General features: G+C 38.7%; 1 protein-coding gene across 3 annotated transcripts; it reads left to right on the forward strand.

Moving 5' to 3' along the window:
• The first annotated feature begins 158 nt into the window (after positions 1-158).
• Positions 159-11527, forward strand: LOC121879691 (isatin hydrolase-like). 3 transcript variants are annotated; one of them, XM_042386421.1, is made up of 6 exons: positions 159-824; positions 3292-3413; positions 4590-4731; positions 5496-5560; positions 7089-7267; positions 8830-11527. In XM_042386421.1, exons 1-6 carry the CDS (start codon positions 817-819, stop codon positions 9040-9042), a joined length of 729 nt encoding a protein of 242 aa, XP_042242355.1. In that variant the 5' UTR covers positions 159-816; the 3' UTR covers positions 9043-11527. The 3 variants fall into 3 exon arrangements, with proteins under 3 accessions (XP_042242355.1, XP_042242353.1, XP_042242354.1); XM_042386419.1 differs by lacking the exon at positions 159-824 and adding an exon at positions 845-1204; XM_042386420.1 differs by lacking the exon at positions 159-824 and adding an exon at positions 1272-2699.
• The last annotated feature ends 5662 nt before the right edge of the window (positions 11528-17189 follow it).

A 17189-nucleotide genomic window follows, 5' to 3' on the forward strand; every position in this document is an offset into this window, starting at 1 on the left:
TGCCTACGTAATTTATTTCATCGGTGTCTTTTTGAAAATTACTTTCTAAATTAATAAAAGTTTTCATTTGGGTTATGTATATAAGTTTACCTGGAGTTCTCTCTTTCATATATATATATATATATATATCATAATTCAAAGGGAAGTTTATGTAATAACGATCAGAAGAAAAAATATCCAGCATTTGGCAACACTGCTTAGGGACTAAGCAGTGTGGTAGACTACCACGAGGCAGAGCGCACCAGAAGTATAGCCCTTCGGCATATGTTTTCTCCAAATTTCACGACACAACCTTTGTCTTTCATTGTATTTCATTCCAAAACAGGACAGTTTGTGAAACTTCATTCCACTTCACAAGAATGAAATCCTTCCACTGACTGTTTATACATATGCAAGTATAATTATATAACTAAAACCGCTAGAAATCCGCCAGACATCAGTAAAATCCGCTAGCAGCAAGACAGCAAATATACCCGCTAGATGGTGGATTAAAACATCTAGATTTAGCTGGAAAACCGCCAAAATGGCAACCCTGGATGTACTGGACCCACAGAAGTTACTAGGAGTTGATAATGCGAGTGTCAATGCAAAATATTGTTAAATCAAAGCTCAGAAATCGGTTGAATACAAGTACAGTCTGTGCCACGGATTATTGCAGTGAAAAGTGAACTCGGAAGAGTTGGAAAATATTGTCATTCATATGAACTGCCAAAACAAGTGGTAAAGCAAATAGGTATAATGGTAGCAGCAGTTCATCGACATTACGAGCACCAGAAGCTCGTCCAAGCTCTTCTTCAGTACCCAAGTCTTTAGAGAATGAAGTGGTGAGTACTTAACATTTGCACATTGTTTAGGATACGCGCGTAACATTGTGCTTAGCGGATTCTGTAGGTCAATCTAGCCTATTTTCACCAGCCACATTTGGCAACACTGCCGCAGCCTACCTGGCCACCTCATTCGTCAGTCATCAGCTACACACTAAACGGTTAAGATGGTAGTTGTACTCCGCTGAACCATCACACTTATTGATCATGTTAAAGTTTCCAGCTTTATTTTGCATTATTATGGCTAATGTGGCAAGAAGTGCGAGTGAAAAGTACGTGGATTTAGGACATGACATCTTTGAGGGACCCATGCAGTGGCCTGGATCCCTACCTTACAAGAGGGTAGATGCGAGGAAAGGCTTCTCCGACAGTGGCTACTGGTACAGTACACTTGTTATTATCGTTTCGGGTATTCACATATTTCTACGATATGCAAATCACTAAATTTTTTTAGCTACCCGACACCCTCTTATTCAACGATAATGGGAGGGGGGAACCATGGTTTTGGGTGGGGGAAAATCACCTAAAGTAGTGAATTGCGATAGAAATGAAGGCCAGACTCGTTCAAAACACCCCAAAAACCACCGGAAAAACATAATTTCAACCTAACCTAACACACGGGGCGCTCGGACGATGGGAACTTAAAATCCTAAAATTGGGCTGGATGACCAAGACAACAATACACTACTTTGTTCTCTGTGACAGCAAATTGGGACCACCACCACTCTGTTTGCCTACACCGTAAATATACACAACATGAATCAGTTTGAACATGTATGACAATAGTACGGAATAAATATCTTTATATGAATGGAAACAAAAATTAAATAAAACGTTGCAGATATATCAAGGAGCCAGTTCATGTATAGTACGTGCCAACAGTGAGTAACAGAGATATGACCGACTGCCCTCGCTGCTAACGAGCCGATCAGTGGCGAAGAAAATAAAAGTAAGAAAGTTAATTAAAGGTAATAATGCAAGCGGAAGAGGCGTGGCGTGGCCTTGGCACTAAATAGACATGGCAACGTGTGTGGTGAGGTGCTAACTAGAATAATAATACAACTTTGCACTTATAAGTAATTAGATGTCTGAAATGTGAGAAAATGGTGGAAAATATAGAAATAATTTACACCACCAGAATACAATATAGGTTTTATGGAAGGCGAGTTTTTCACTACAGTAACACTCGCCGTCAACGGGTAGGACAGGCTATAAATATTTGTACTTAATCTTTGTCAAAATTATATCGTGTGCTATTATATACTTATTATTGTGACTCGTCATAGTGATTTTATACCATTGCATTTTATTTGGCGTATTATATGGTTTATAAGACTTTTTTTTATTTGCTGTACAAGTGTATTTTCTACTTTGTGAACGATGTGTCTCGGAATATTGTGTTCACGAAGTCTCGGGCATGACGGCTGAACCTGAAACAAAATGTGAGGCATTTCTGGCCGGGTTTTTATCATTATTACTTAAATCTTGAAAGTAAAACATAAATTAGCTAGAATTGAAAGATTTAGAGCAGATTTATACCTGCTGAGTTATATCGTCTCGTGAAAATGTTGATCTACTTGTATAAAGTTCTTACAGTTTTATAGCTCACTGATAAACGCACTACAACTATTTAGCTCTCACACACACACACACGTTTGCTCACTGAGTCAGTATCTTTATAGACGCGCCAGCACCATCACCATGTCACCACCACTCTTAACATTACTCGGTGTGGTTGTGGTGCAAGGTGTGATTAGCGAATAATTATGTGGACTTAACCTACGACTTGGGCAGCCAAGCCATGACTCATCCGGGCACCAAGCCTTTTGTGTGTGAGAGAGAGAGAGAGAGAGGCCTGGGGCTATACTATCCCTGGTGGGTACTGGTGAGTTTCTTGTCACTTTGTGGTCACGTCTTGAGACTTTGTGGTAACGTTTCAACACTTGTCAGTTTGGTTTGACACCTCCGTTTGTCTTGAGTCTTCATGGGCTGTCTTGACACTTTTCCAGCTCACATGAAACTTTTAGTTCGTATGACAGTCAGCTAATGTGACACTTCCCAGCTGGTGCGACACTTCCCAGCTGGTGCGACACTTCCCAGCTGTGTGACACTTCCCAGCTCACATGACACTTTCCCAGCTCGTGGAACAGTCAGCTAATGTGACACAATCCAGTGCATGTGACATACATATCTGCCATAACCAACCCAACTTAAAAATCCCCCAATTCGCTGCATGACCGAAACGATAACAATACATACCGCCCTTTACCATGGGAGGAGATGGTTCCTACGGTTTTGTTTTATTTTAGGGCTTATTATTTCATATTTTGTGATTAACTGATTTATAAATAGCACGGCAGTCATTGTTAACATTTTCGCAAATTGTTCGTTTGTGTGGCCATTTTTTATTTAAGTAGGTCATTATCATAAGTTTATTGTTGGAAGACGTTAATGCCCTTTTTTCCAGGTATGAGACGAATAGTTTCTGCTCTTCCGAACATTACGGTACGCACTTAGACTCTCCCTCACACTTTGCTGAGGGAAAGTGGACTGTCGACCAGATCCCTCTCACGCATCTCATGGGACCAGGTATTTACTGCAACACCCATTATTATTTATTTGTATTTATTTATTTTGTTGGTAGGTAAGTTACTTTTGAAATTTATTTACCCAGATAGTTTTTTTTACTTTGGCAAATCTTTGGTGGACATTTGCGGGCCCGGATTTTTTTGGGGTGAAAGTTAAATAAAAATTAAGTCAAATTTATTGTGTGTAATCAACTCACAGATCACTTGTGTCTGTCTAAATGGTGTCAGTTGTTATAACACTTGTCATGTAATCAGGGCCGTCCCTAGGAGGGTGCGGGGCCCCAGAAAAAATATATATGGAGTCAGATTATGCGGTCTGAGGAACCCACCCCCACCAACCGCCATGGGACTGTCACTATGGATGGTAAGGTCACGGTTGCGATGGTGGCGTAAACCGTCAGGTCAGATTAACCAGTCAACAGGCAATGTGTCCGAGGTTACTGGGTCTAGTGCTGGGCCCCGGGCGGTCGCCTCTGTTTGCCCCCCCCCTAAAGGACGGGCCTGCATGTAATGTTATAACTGCTGGCACCTCACGTTTGCAGCCTCTCAGTTTGGCGTTTCCTTGGAAATTTTGACAATTGACGACTGACTAAAAGCGGGTTGATGGCTAATGTTTCCATACATTTTCGAAAAAAAAACATTATAATTGTTGTGCTCTATGAAATTTATTAAAAAAATGAACAAGGGAAAATGGCAGTTAATTATTACTGTGTAATGTTAGGGAGGGAAGGAGGGGGGTGTTAAATCACCTTACTGTATTATGAGACAGACAGACAACAAGTGTGAGAGAACCAGGGGACAGGGTGACCAAGTATTTGCTCTACTTATCAGATAAAAAAGATAACATCGTAGGGCAGTATCTTGTGCTCTTAATGATTTATCATCGCAAGTGACTGTTGACTCCTAAGGATATGCACAAAGTCCATTTTACTAGTGGTTGGATTGACGGGGATGCGAGTTGACGGGTTTGTGACAGTTGAGATGACATGGTATCATGCTAATACTGGACCATGGAGGATGACCCTCATTAGCAAACATCAGAGGTCAGGTCAGGTCAGGTTAGGTGACCTTATCTAACCCTCTCTGGTATTGATGAAGGCGGTTAATCTTTAGATGAAATAAACTGAGGTGCCCAGTATTCTCTCTCTCTCTCTCTCATACACTATATATTCCCCAGGTGTGGTAATTGACATACAAGCAAAGGTAGAGGAAGACCCAAATGCCGAGCTGACCACAGATGACCTGATGGAGTGGTTGGGGGAGCACGGTCCTCTTCCTGATGGTGTAATCCTCCTGTTGAGAACTGGATGGGGCACCAGGTGAGGGCTTATGGTGCTGTAGCTAATGGTGAAGTTTTCTGATGTAGTGGTGAGGGTGGAGGAGGTGGTTGGTGAGGGTGGAGAGGGGAGGAGGTTGTTAGTGAGGGTGGAGAGGGGAGGAGGGTGGTCATTACAAAAAAATAAATTATGTATAACAGAAAACAAATGTGATTAACAAAACTTGTGTAAAAAGAAGGAGAATAATTGTAACAATAGATGAGTGTGGCAGATATTATTGTTTTCACCATTGGCTAATATACGACTCGTGACCATCAGCGTTTGGGTAATTATGAGCAATATTTCTAGACACAGTTTTGTACGTTGATTAATTTCACTTCTATTCATTTTCTTGTGTAAATGCTTAGTTTTCTAGATATAGGTTAGGTTAGTACATGATTTCAGCCATTTTTATTTTTTTCCATAACAATACAGTAGCAATCCCCAATTAAAGTCAGTGAAAATGGGGGTATTTTTAAACCCATTTTTAATGAAAAACAGCAGACTGTCACGATCAGAATAATTACCCCACTATTTGTCAGATCACTGGCTGGTCATGAGGTCTAATAAAGTTCAGGTTAGGTATTAGTTCCCAGGTGTGGTTAAGTTAGGTTGGATATATATATATATATATATATATATATATATATATATATATATATATATATATATATATATATATATATATATATATATATATATATATATATATATATATAGATAGTTGTTTCCATAGAAAAATCCTAACGGGGAATAACTTTTTTCAGGTTTGGCAACAGAACGGCGTATTATGGGACAGACGGTAATGATACAAGCAAACTAGCTTTTCCAGGTGAGTTACTGATGTAATGTGTGTGTAGGTGAAGTGCTTTTAATAATGTATAAATAACTAACTCACTATGTGTACTGTACATTAGACTGGATAATGCAGTGTACAGTAGACCTCTGTTTAATGGACTATATAGGGATGAAAGTCCATTATATCGAGGGTCTGTTAGATGTGAAACCTCCATTTAACGAACTATATAGAGATGAAAGTCTATTATATCGAGGGTCTGTTAGATGTGAAACCTCCATTTAATGAACTATATAGAGATGAAAGTCCATTGTATCGAGTGTCTGTTATATGTGAAACCTCCATTTAATGGATTAGGTGGAGAGTGAAGTTCGTTATATAGAGGTTCCGCTGCACCACCTTGTGTTAGTGGGAACGTCTTTGTCTGATAAACTTAAATGAGGATGTTCACTTATGCTGGTGATTGACAAATACTAAAATGTTGTTAAATTATGTTGAGTACGGTAGAGTAATTATTAAATATAATCGGACTCTTAATGTGTTGGGGAAATTTATTGAAGAAAAAGTTGGCTCCGTCTTGAAACTGAGTTTGCGGGAATGAGACTCCAAACTGACTTACCTTGACTGTTGGGGTCGATGCTGCTTCATTATGAGCGGGTGCAAATTTTTCACCTCGACTGTATCTAAATATGCTTATTCTAAATGAGACAAACTTTTTAAATAGAAGTCAGAAGTTCACTCTCTTTTAGTACAAGTTATAATCATCATCATCATCATCATTATTATTTTACAACAATTGTCCTTGCTTATGTGGGTTAGGTGAGGTTACCTGATGGCAGCTCTCCATATTGCAATCTCTCTTGTCAGGAACTTAACTCTGATGTAATTTCTTACAGCCTCTCCACATGTTATTCTTGACTTACCTCTAGTTCTTCTCTCCTCCACATGTAGGTTCAATCCACCTCTTGATCCAATTGTTCTCATAACATTCTCTCCACATGCCTGAATCATCTCCTCTGCCTCTACACAACTTGACCAATACTCTCAATACCCAGCTGTCCCCTGAGCTGTGAACTGGGGTGCCTGTCTTTACATTCAGTGTTCTATAAAATTGTATTCCAACTGTATTATAATACAGGTACTGTAAGCACTGATGAAATATTCAGCAAAATGTATTTCTCTCTCTCTCATAAAATGAAACTAGCAAGTTAAGTAATAGACATTAATTATGTGCAATAATTATAAAAAGCCGGATATCTGGCTGGATGGTAGAAATATCCGGTTAGATAGCTAAAAAAAGGCCGGATATGCCAGATTGTTATTGCATATCTTTCCCATCCACACACAGACCACCCAAACACTTAGAAAGCTGACGAGTGGCGGAAATGATCACTAATAACACTCCTGTTACTGTAGCCTTGTATAACCTAACCAGCCAGTTTGACAATTTAACATATTTAATATACTGTATATGTGTTGATCTGTGCTGGTACTTTGCCTTGTTCCAATAGACCTTCACGTAACAATTATCAGTCAACACATCATCAAGTGTCTCGTGTTGCAGGCTTCAGCCCCGGAGCTGCTCAGCTGTTGGTAGGGTATGAAGCAGCCACTGGTCGTCGGGTCTTTGGTGTAGGTCTGGATACTCCCTCCCTTGACTATGGTCCATCAACGCTGTTCACCTCACACGTGGAATTTAGCTCGGCAAACATCTTTGGTCTGGAGAACGTTGCAAATTTAAAGGTATGTGTCCACTCTCCTTCACCAGTTAGGATGGGTTAGGTTAGTTTAGGATAGGTTAAGTTAGGTTAGGTTAAATTAGTTGTAGTTTTGGAGGTACACATTAAACCTTTTCAATTGGTTGTTAGTTGACAAATAAATTTGATTGTTGTTCTTTAATTATAAATATGAGATTGGCAACACTATTCTATTGACTTAATCATTATAGAGTATTACAGTGTTTATCCTGTTGGGTTTTAAGTACATTACAGGACATTGATTAAAGTACATAACAGAACATTGAGTTTCAGTAGTTTTCGGTGCAGACAAACGTATATATGCCTAAGCATTGCTGGGGATGTACTTGACAAGTATTGACTCTGTTAAACACTGTTGACAAGTACTGGCTCTTTGTTACACACTGTTGACAAGTACTGACTCTGTTAAACACTGTTGACAAGTACTGGCTCTTTGTTACACACTGTCGACAAGTACTGACTCTGTTAAACACTTGAAAAGTACTGGCTCTTTGTTACACACTGTTGACAAGTACTGACTCTGTTAAACTCTGTTGAAAAGTACTGGCTCTTTGTTACACACTGTTGACAAGTACTGACTCTGTTAAACTCTGTTGAAAAGTACTGGCTCTTTGTTACACACTGTTGACAAGTACTGACTCTGTTAAACACTGTTGACAAGTACTGGCTCTTTGTTACACACTGTCGACAAGTACTGACTCTGTTAAACACTGTTAACAAGTACTGGCTCTTGCACACTGTTGACAAGTACTGACTCTGTTAAACACTTGAAAAGTACTGGCTCTTGTTACACTGTTGACAAGTACTGACTCTGTTAAACACTTAAAAGTACTGGCTCTTGTTATGTCGACAAGTACTGACTCTGTTAAACACTTGAAAAGTACTGGCTCTTTGTTACACACTGTTGACAAGTACTGGACATGTACTGGCTCGACTGTATCCGAACATACATGAGCCCTTAAAAGTTTGTCCATTTGTGCTCTTTACCATAACGAATCACGTCACTCCTCTCTCCCAACCTTGTGAATCTTATCTCTGTGAATCCGAAACCTCGCACTTTGTTGGACTTGTAGATGGAGTCTCAGGGTTCACGAGTCTCAGGGTTCACGAGTCTCAGGGTTCACGAGTCTCAGGGTTCACAAGTCTCAGGGTTTACAAGTCTCAGGGTTTTAATATTGTTATACTTTGAGTCTATATTATGTTTACTATTGCGAGTTTCCTTCTGTCGAATGTAAACAAACACTGCGTTGTCACACAGCACAAAACCTGACGAGCCCCTGTAAACACACTAGTGAAGGGGACTGTACCTAGGCTATATGACGAGCCCCTGTTAACGCACTAGTGAAGGGGACTGTACCTAGGCTATATGACGAGCCCCTGTTAACGCACTAGTGAAGGGGACTGTACCTAGGCTATATGACGAGCCCCTGTTAACGCACTAGTGAAGGGGACTGTACCTAGTCTAATTTGATCAAGTGTTGGTTATAGATATAGTCTTGATTTTCTCCATTAGTGGCAGGAAGTGTAAGCATTTCTCTTTTTTGACAGAAATTGCCTACTACAGGGTTCCATCTGACTGTAATGCCCATGAAAATTAAGGGTGGTAGTGGCGCTCCTGCACGCATCATAGCCACACTACCTGAAGTTAGATCTGCCTCAATTCCCACCCAACGTGACAGCTCTGCCACAAGTCTCATCACGAAAGCATCACTTCATTATTATATGGGTGTGATTCTTCTACTCTTGCAGGGATGTATATAAAACATTTGAATCAGGTTAGGTTAGGTTATAAAAGTTTGAATCAGGTTTGTTCCTCCCTGATGTGCTGTTTTAAGGATAGTTTATTTTAACTTGTGTGATGTTTTAATTGCCGAGGTGTTTGGTTGGTTCAGTTCCTTCTCTCATTTCAAATTAATTATAACAGGCAAAATCAACCCACAATTACTCTACTGTGTATTGGTCTCTTGTCGTTCCTAAGCTTGCATGTGTTCCAAGCATACTGTTGCATGCTGAACAAGTTTGGACATTCTTACACTGAACAAGCCTGGACATTCTTACACTGAACAAGCCTGGACATTCTTACACTGAACAAGCCTGGACATTCTTACACTGAACAAGCCTGGACATTCTTAAACTGACTAAGCCTGGACATTCTTACACTGAACAAGTTTGGACATTGTTACACTGAACAATAAGAATGGAAACACTTGAGATAAAAGTAGTGAAGTGGAGGAAAACAAAAGAACTGAGATTTATTGACGTCTGCTCTAAATAGTATGAAACTGGGTACAATACAGTGACACATCCAGGGTAGAGCTGTCCAAGAGATGGGTGATATTTTAACATAACTATCAGGTGATGGTAAGGTGTCAGATGTGTTACCATAGTTATATCAGGTGATGGTGTGCTGTCAGTAAGGAATCTATATATTTCACCCATCAAAACAATGTAGACAAGAGGGCTCACCAGTATTGATGCCAACAGTATTGTATTTTATGTCTAAATAGTATAATTTTTTATGAAGATTTATTTTAACATTTAGATTTAATATTTTACTCTTGGTTAGTATTATGTATTCGTAATGTACAGTAGTTCCAGATGTGAGATACGGTTTTATATATATTAGATGTTATGTAGTTTTTAACTCAGATTTGTACAGTACACTTAATCCTTGTTATTCTTGAGGGACAGGTCCGCGAATACCGTTGTTGGTCGCTATGAACCTACCTTAACTAAGTGCCAAACTGAATAGATAAATTAAGAATTGTATTAGAAAATATTAATGTACAGGACTGATTCTCTTCTTTTTTCTTTTCTTCTAATTCCTTTGCTTGTGGTGTGAAGTAAGTTAGCTCTCCTCACCAGGTCCCCGCCACCCATTGAGCCATAGTACAGTATTAAAAAAAGGCTGAGGGCCGTCTTACAGATCACATTCTGGGCCTTTCTTCACCTTATTTTGATTTATCATGTCCCCTGAGGCTTAATGCTCTTTACAGTGAAACCTCCAGATGACAGACTTCTCTCTCTATATATAATCCACTACAGGGGAGGTATTATTTCTAATGGACCTTCGATATATCAAACTTTCATCTCCTTATAGGTCGTTAGATGGAGTTTTTATTTCTAATGGACCCTCGATTTAACGGACTTTATTCTCCATATACTGTACTGTTGTCCATTAAATCGAGGTGTTACTGTACATATCACCAGTGTATTGTTGTGTGTCACCTGAGGCACTATGGTGGGGGGCTGGAAGTGACACTCAAGTTTATCCAACAGTTCAGTCTTTTGTACTTGATCATCTTTATCACTACTTGTATCACCACTTAATTAACTTGTCAGATACAAAGCGTGCGACAGACTGAGTGTGGCTTGGGAACATTTTGAGATGTGTCGAGAGGAAATAGCGCTCACCTCCTATTGTGTGGGTCATTGGTTTGAACCCCAGGCACACCTAGTTCACCCAGCTGTAAATGGGTACCTAAACTAACAAGTTAGGGAAGCGAGCGTAGTCAAGAGCAGTACCGGCCATGCTGCCTCCTTGTGTACCGATGGTTTAGTATACAGTGTGCCAGTCATGCCAATGGGACGCACTTTCACTCATCAATTTAGACAGTTCCAGATTCCTTCCACATAATTAACACTGAGTTCTAAGATGATAAACAACAAGGAATAATTGTACTATATTTTTAAAGATTAATCCATTTGTACTATAGTGTTGTGTTGATTCATCATAAATACTGTAATGTACTAACAACTGTGTTGTTCATAGTTTTTATTATGTATTATTCTCATTATATATTAGATGTAACCTTATGACTGATGAAAATTTATAAATGTTGATGAGTAGATGTAGATAGACCAGTACTGTAGATAGACAAATTCATTTACAGTCACTCAAAAAACTATGTATACAAAATTGTGTTGAAAAAATATGAGAATATGGACGAAGGATTTTGACAACCCTACCGAGACAACAAGAGTCCCAGTGTTCATTCTGAAATTCGTCGATCACCTCTGAAGTAGATATAGTTTTTAGAGTGACTGTACAGTAGTTGAGGGGTGTTGAAGAAAGTTACAGTAGCATTATATATGTAGCTATAACATGTGATGGTACTATACGATAATTAAATAAGTGGAGATCTAATTAATTGATTCCTTAGTTTAAATTTTCTTATTATAGGGGATATGAAATAAAGTGTTTTATGAATATGAGAAAAAATAAATAAATCCTCTTCAAAAATTATTGACGAGTTTTATTAAAGTTATCAATTAGTCAATCGCACGTTGATGTATCTGGGTGATTGAAAGTGACCGCAGTAAACCCATTCTTTTGTTATTACATTATAAGAGGCTAGCAATATCAGTGGTGAGGAGGATGTAGCAAAAGAGAATGACATTTTTCTCATTTGTCCATTGAAGAATCACTTAATGTTGTTTCATACAGTGGTCAAGGGTGAGATGTGATGATTGTAAAATAACGAAATATTGATAATTAAAGATGCAGAATAGAGAAATGAATCGTATAGAACTAGTGAGGTACAGTTAGATACAGTAGTCTTAAGTGTACAGGGTAGTTAGATACCATAGTCTTTAAGTGTACAGGGTAGTCAGATACCATAGTCTTTAAGTGTACAGGGTAGTTAGATACCATAGTCTTTAAGTGTACAGGGTAGTTAGATACAGTAGTCTTAAGTGTACAGGGTAGTTAGATACCATAGTCTTTAAGTGTACAGCGTAGTTAGATACCATAGTCTTTAAGTGTACAGGGTAGTTAGATACAATAGTCTTAGGTGCAGGGTAGTCAGATACAGTAGTCTTAAGTGTACAGGGTAGTTAGATACAGTAGTCTTTAAGTGTACAGGGTAGTCAGATGCAGTAGTCTTAAGTGTACAGGTTAGTCAGATACAATAGTCTTAAGTGCAGGGTAGTCAGATGCAGTAGTCTTAAGTGTACAGGGTAGTTAGATACAGTAGTCTTAAGTGCAGGGTAGCCAGATACAGTAGTCTTAAGTGTAGTTGGATACAGTATAAGGATCTGATGACTCATTGGTCATCCTTGGTTAAATTGCCCGTTAACCATTGTTTACTGGATACTGTACTTGCACTTAGATGGGTCAATAAATGAAACTAAACTCCCTTACATAGTTTATGCAATTTAAGACTTAATTTTTCAACTTATTTTGATCATCTGAACATTGTAGCATTTCTCTTCTGGAGCTGGTAGGAGGGCTCTCATCTTATGGTGATAGTTATTTTTGTTTTATTGTTCTCTTTAAGTATAAGGGGGTGGGTCCTCATTTAACCAGTTTTGGTAGGTTTCTAAGTTTAGGTCTGTTTGTTTGTTCCAAATATTTTTTGCCTTGTGGATTTCGACGTTTAGAGCTCGGAGGTTTGCTCTATCATGTAATTGTTTGTTTGTAATGCGGTCGGTGTGTTTCGTGTTGTAAGTAAATCTGAGGCTTTGTTTTGGATTACTTGTAGGGACTTGAGGCTTGTTTTGGATTACTTGTAGGGACTTGAGGCTTTGTTTTGCTCAAGGTGTGTAGTGGAATTGGTGGGTAGTTCATTGGTGACTACCAGTGTTGTGTATATTTTCTTATTATTTGTGATAAGGTTCCTGAATCTTTTTATTTTTGCTAGTCTTGTTGCTCTGGTTTAATCTTTCAACAAGTTTATGTATCCTCATTTTGTTACTTGCCTACTGTTTCGTATGGATAAATTTTGCCATCGACTATTACTGGACTGGTTTTGAATTTTGCTACAGGAATGATCCTGAGTTTGGCATTTGTTTGTTTTTATTTTATTTTAGACCAGTTCCCCGCAGGTAATTGTTTGAGTGACTATAAATATTTCCTGGTGGTTCCTGTACATACAAGCACAAGATGTATTGTATATATAAACATTCTTAGTGTTAATTAAGTCAGGTCAGTCAATGATCCTAGCTTCTTCTCTCATTTTCCTGTTATCACCATTGAAACTTTGCTTCCTTTCATAGCTTTTTATTATTTAACTTCATCAGCTCACCAGCCAGTTGGGAAGGAAGTCTGTTCTTTGTTTCTTTGTTATGACCATCACACTGCATAAACACCCTTCTCACCCTTTCCCCTTGTACTGTACAGTATATGTTACTGGAGAGGGGGGGGGGGGCAAAATCGGCTATTTTGCAAAATGACCAGCAAGCATGTTGGTAATTGTGCAAAATAACTTGCAAGCAGGCCAACCTAACCTAACCTAACCTATTTAAACCTAACTTTATCTATCCTTACCTTATTCAACCATAAGGATAGGTTTGATAAGTTTTAGTTTAGTTTAGTTTGTATAAGAGCCCTGGCTACATACAGGGCAAAGTGTGCAGTGTGCATAGTGTTTCTGGTGTCGTGTGCACAGAAGACACCAGGGAGGGTAGAGTGAGCTGCACTCCCTCAGATAACATGAGACAAGTTATCATGTTTACATCTGTACACTCACCAGCTCTTGACATACCTGTGTATTGTAAAGGTGATATACCTGTGTGTGTTGCTAGAGTGTTATACAGCACAACACACCATACACAATACACCATACACAGCACACCATACACTACACACCATATACAACACAACACACCATACACAACAACACCATACACAACACACCATACACAATACACCATACACAGCACACCATACACTACACACCATATACAACACAACACACCATACACAATACACCATACACAACAACACCATACACAACACACCATGCACAATACACCATACACAGCACACCATACACTACACACCATATACAACACAACACACCATACACTACACAACACACCATACACAACACACCATACACTACACAACACACCATACACTACACAACACACCATACACTACACAACACACAACAACAACATGACGCAGAGGTGCTACTATGGAACGTAATTACACAACCTTATCATAGCTCAGCAACCCCTCGAGGTTGTGTCCCTGACAACTACTGTCTGTGTTTTTTTTACTGTATCTGTCTCTGCTTGTCTGCCTGTATTTTTACTGTGTCCTTGTCTGTCTATGTCTGTCTGTCTGTCTGTCTGTGTGTGTAGATCTGTCTTTGTTTCTGTGTGTGTGTGTGTATAACAACAATAATGAAAGAGTATTGAAGGTGATAGTTTGTGTTAGTAACCATGACACCACAACTTCTATACCTAACAGTGTATCTAGTGAATCGAGATGCCTTGGTCCTCTGCCTTACCAACAGTTGTCAAGAAAGTGTTAATTCTCGTTATAGTTGCATTATGGGTTATTTGGTCCATTCTATGGAGGTCTCACTTCTAAATGACCTTGATATAACGGATTACCCTCTCCCATATAGTCCGTTATATCAAGGTTTCACTTCTAAACCTTACAAATCAATATCAATAATTTACCCAAGATTGATTTCAAGGTCATTTTAAGAGTGTACGTGACAGTTAGCAAGTACGAGATATATTCAAAGGAGTGCCATCATATTAAAACGAGTCCGGTCACATATCTTAAGTTATCCCTTTAAAGGATATGTTTTCCATCGTGCCCTTATTCCATACAGTATATTGTTTAGTATTTTGATGATTGTAGTCTCGTTCAAGATTCTTCGAACACTGCTGAGATAGCTGGCAACTCAAGGCCATTTGTTTACTATAGTATGTAATATAATATAATACGAAAAAACAAAGACCAACCATTAAATTAAGCGACAGGGAACTAAATAACCGATCACTTTTACATTTATTCATAATATTTACTACCTACTATAGTAAACAATCGGCCTTGAGTTGCCGGCTGTCTCCAGCAGTGTTAGAAGAATCTTGAACGAGACTGTACATATAGATGCATTAATAATGGAAAAACAAATGAAGAAAGATGGAAAACTTGGTGCAGTGCGAGTAGGTAGAGCATTTGTAGGGAGTCACTACAAAGATATTAAACATTTATAACTACAAATATACATAACACCTAATAGATTTCTTTAACCCATTTATTTATATTTATTTTATTAATAGTCTTTCTTCATATACTACAACAGAACACAAACTTGAGATGATAAAATAAGTAAAAGAATGAAAAATGTAGCCAGACAACGAACGGAATCAGGCCTGTCACCAAAATCTACCAGACACACAGACAGACGATAACACTTTACTGTTTTATATCAACTACCGTAAACTGATTCCAACTTCTACTGTATAAAAACTCTACAAACATCTAAGATAAAAGCTATGGTGTGGAAAGGTGAGGAAGTTTAGTGTTATGCTAAGATCAGCTGCTGTGGACGTAAGCAAAACCCTTCTCAAACTTATTTAAAAATGTAAACAAAATCAATCATCTTTAGTGTTAAGTGATAATATAGTGAGTGATATTGCTTTGATATTTAATGAATGTGAACTGATAAATAGTGTTATCCAGTTAAGTGAAAATAAGTGATCTCTCTTAAGTGAAAATAAGTGATCTCAGTTTAGTGAAAATAAGAACTCATTTAAGTGAAAATAAGTGATCTCAACTCAAGTGAAAATAAGTGAACTCGGTTAAGTGAAAATAAGAACTCATTTAAGGGAAAAGTGATCTCAACTCAAGTGAAAATAAGTGAACTCAGTTAAGTGAAAATTGGTGATCGCAGTTAAGTGAAAAGTGATCCCTCTTAGTGACCTCAGGATGACGCCATCAGCAAGATCGGTGAGTATTTTGTAGTATTTTTTGCCAATGTTCAAAATGTTGCTCCGGCCTTAGCAGCTTACCTGACGAAATTTATCCCTAGATGATAAAAGCTTTCCTACCTCTAGAAACAGACATATAGGAGGAATTCTTTTTAATGAGATTTCAGTTTTGACTTATGAAAAAAAATCTAATATATAGTGAAGATTCGAATTTAAATTTTTATAGAGAATAGTATTAGTAGGGGAGAAATCATATATAACTAACATTGGCTTATGGTCTTACAGGTTAGAACTTCAGAAGCGTGTTTGGTGAGTACAAAGACCCCATTGTTTGAAACTTGATCATATTTTCTGTAAATTTATATTAGGTAAGGTTAGACTAGGATACAGTTTTAAATAAAAGTTTATTCTTTAATATTTAACAAAGTGCGGATAAACTTTGATAGCTTGAGTCTTGCTTCTTCAGGGAGCGGACTGTACAGTCAGCCAGAGAGGCACCGACCCCACCCTGGGTCTCGGTAAAGGAAGGCTGTATGTAAAGGTGATTGTGATTGGTGGATCTGGTTTCGGCTGTATCACTGACAGGATAAATATTAAACAAACCAAAGGTAGAATTTTTATAATAATAAACTATTCATTGTTATTTAAGGTCGAGGGAAGTTTCCAAATGTTCGTATATTTTCGTAAAATAGAAGAAAATTATATTAATGAATTGGCAACTCTACTACAGCCACAGCTGCCACTATGTGTCGGTATGATCTGTCGTCCAGGAAGGGTACAACAGACTATGTGGGAGGGTCGAGTGAGGATCTGTCGTCCAGGAAGGTACAACAGACTATGTGGGAGGGTCGTGTAGTGATCTGTCGTCCGGGAAGGGTACAACAGACTATGGGAGAGTGGTAGTGATCTGTCGTCCAGGAAGGGCACAAACCATATGTGGGAGGGTCGGTGTAGTGATCTGTCGTCCAGAAGGTACAACAGACTATGTGGGAGGGTCGGTGTGGTGATCTGTCGTCCAGGAAGGGTACAACAGACTATGTGGGAGGGTCGGCGGTGATCTGTCGTCCAGAAGGTACAACAGACTATGTGGGAGGTCGGTGTAGTGATCTGTCGTCCAGAAGGGTACAACAGACTATGTGGGAGGGTCGGTAGTGATCTGTCGTCCAGGAAGGGTACAACAGACTATGTGGGAGGGTCGGTGTAGTGATTCGTCGCCAGGAAGGGTACAACAG

The sequence above is a fragment of the Homarus americanus genome, unplaced genomic scaffold (genome assembly GCF_018991925.1).
Source record: "Homarus americanus isolate GMGI-L3 unplaced genomic scaffold, GMGI_Hamer_2.0 scaffold42643, whole genome shotgun sequence".
Lineage (NCBI taxonomy): Eukaryota > Metazoa > Arthropoda > Malacostraca > Decapoda > Nephropidae > Homarus > Homarus americanus.

Bases quoted from the DNA above. Each gene is read 5' to 3' on its own strand.
- LOC121879691 (XM_042386419.1), top strand. From the start codon at position 1,032: ATGTTAAAGTTTCCAGCTTTATTTTGCATTATTATGGCTAATGTGGCA. The intron at 3,414-4,589 runs GTATTTACTGCA...TATATTCCCCAG, and splicing joins CACGCATCTCATGGGACCAG to GTGTGGTAATTGACATACAA. The intron at 5,561-7,088 runs GTGAGTTACTGA...CTCGTGTTGCAG, and splicing joins AAGCAAACTAGCTTTTCCAG to GCTTCAGCCCCGGAGCTGCT.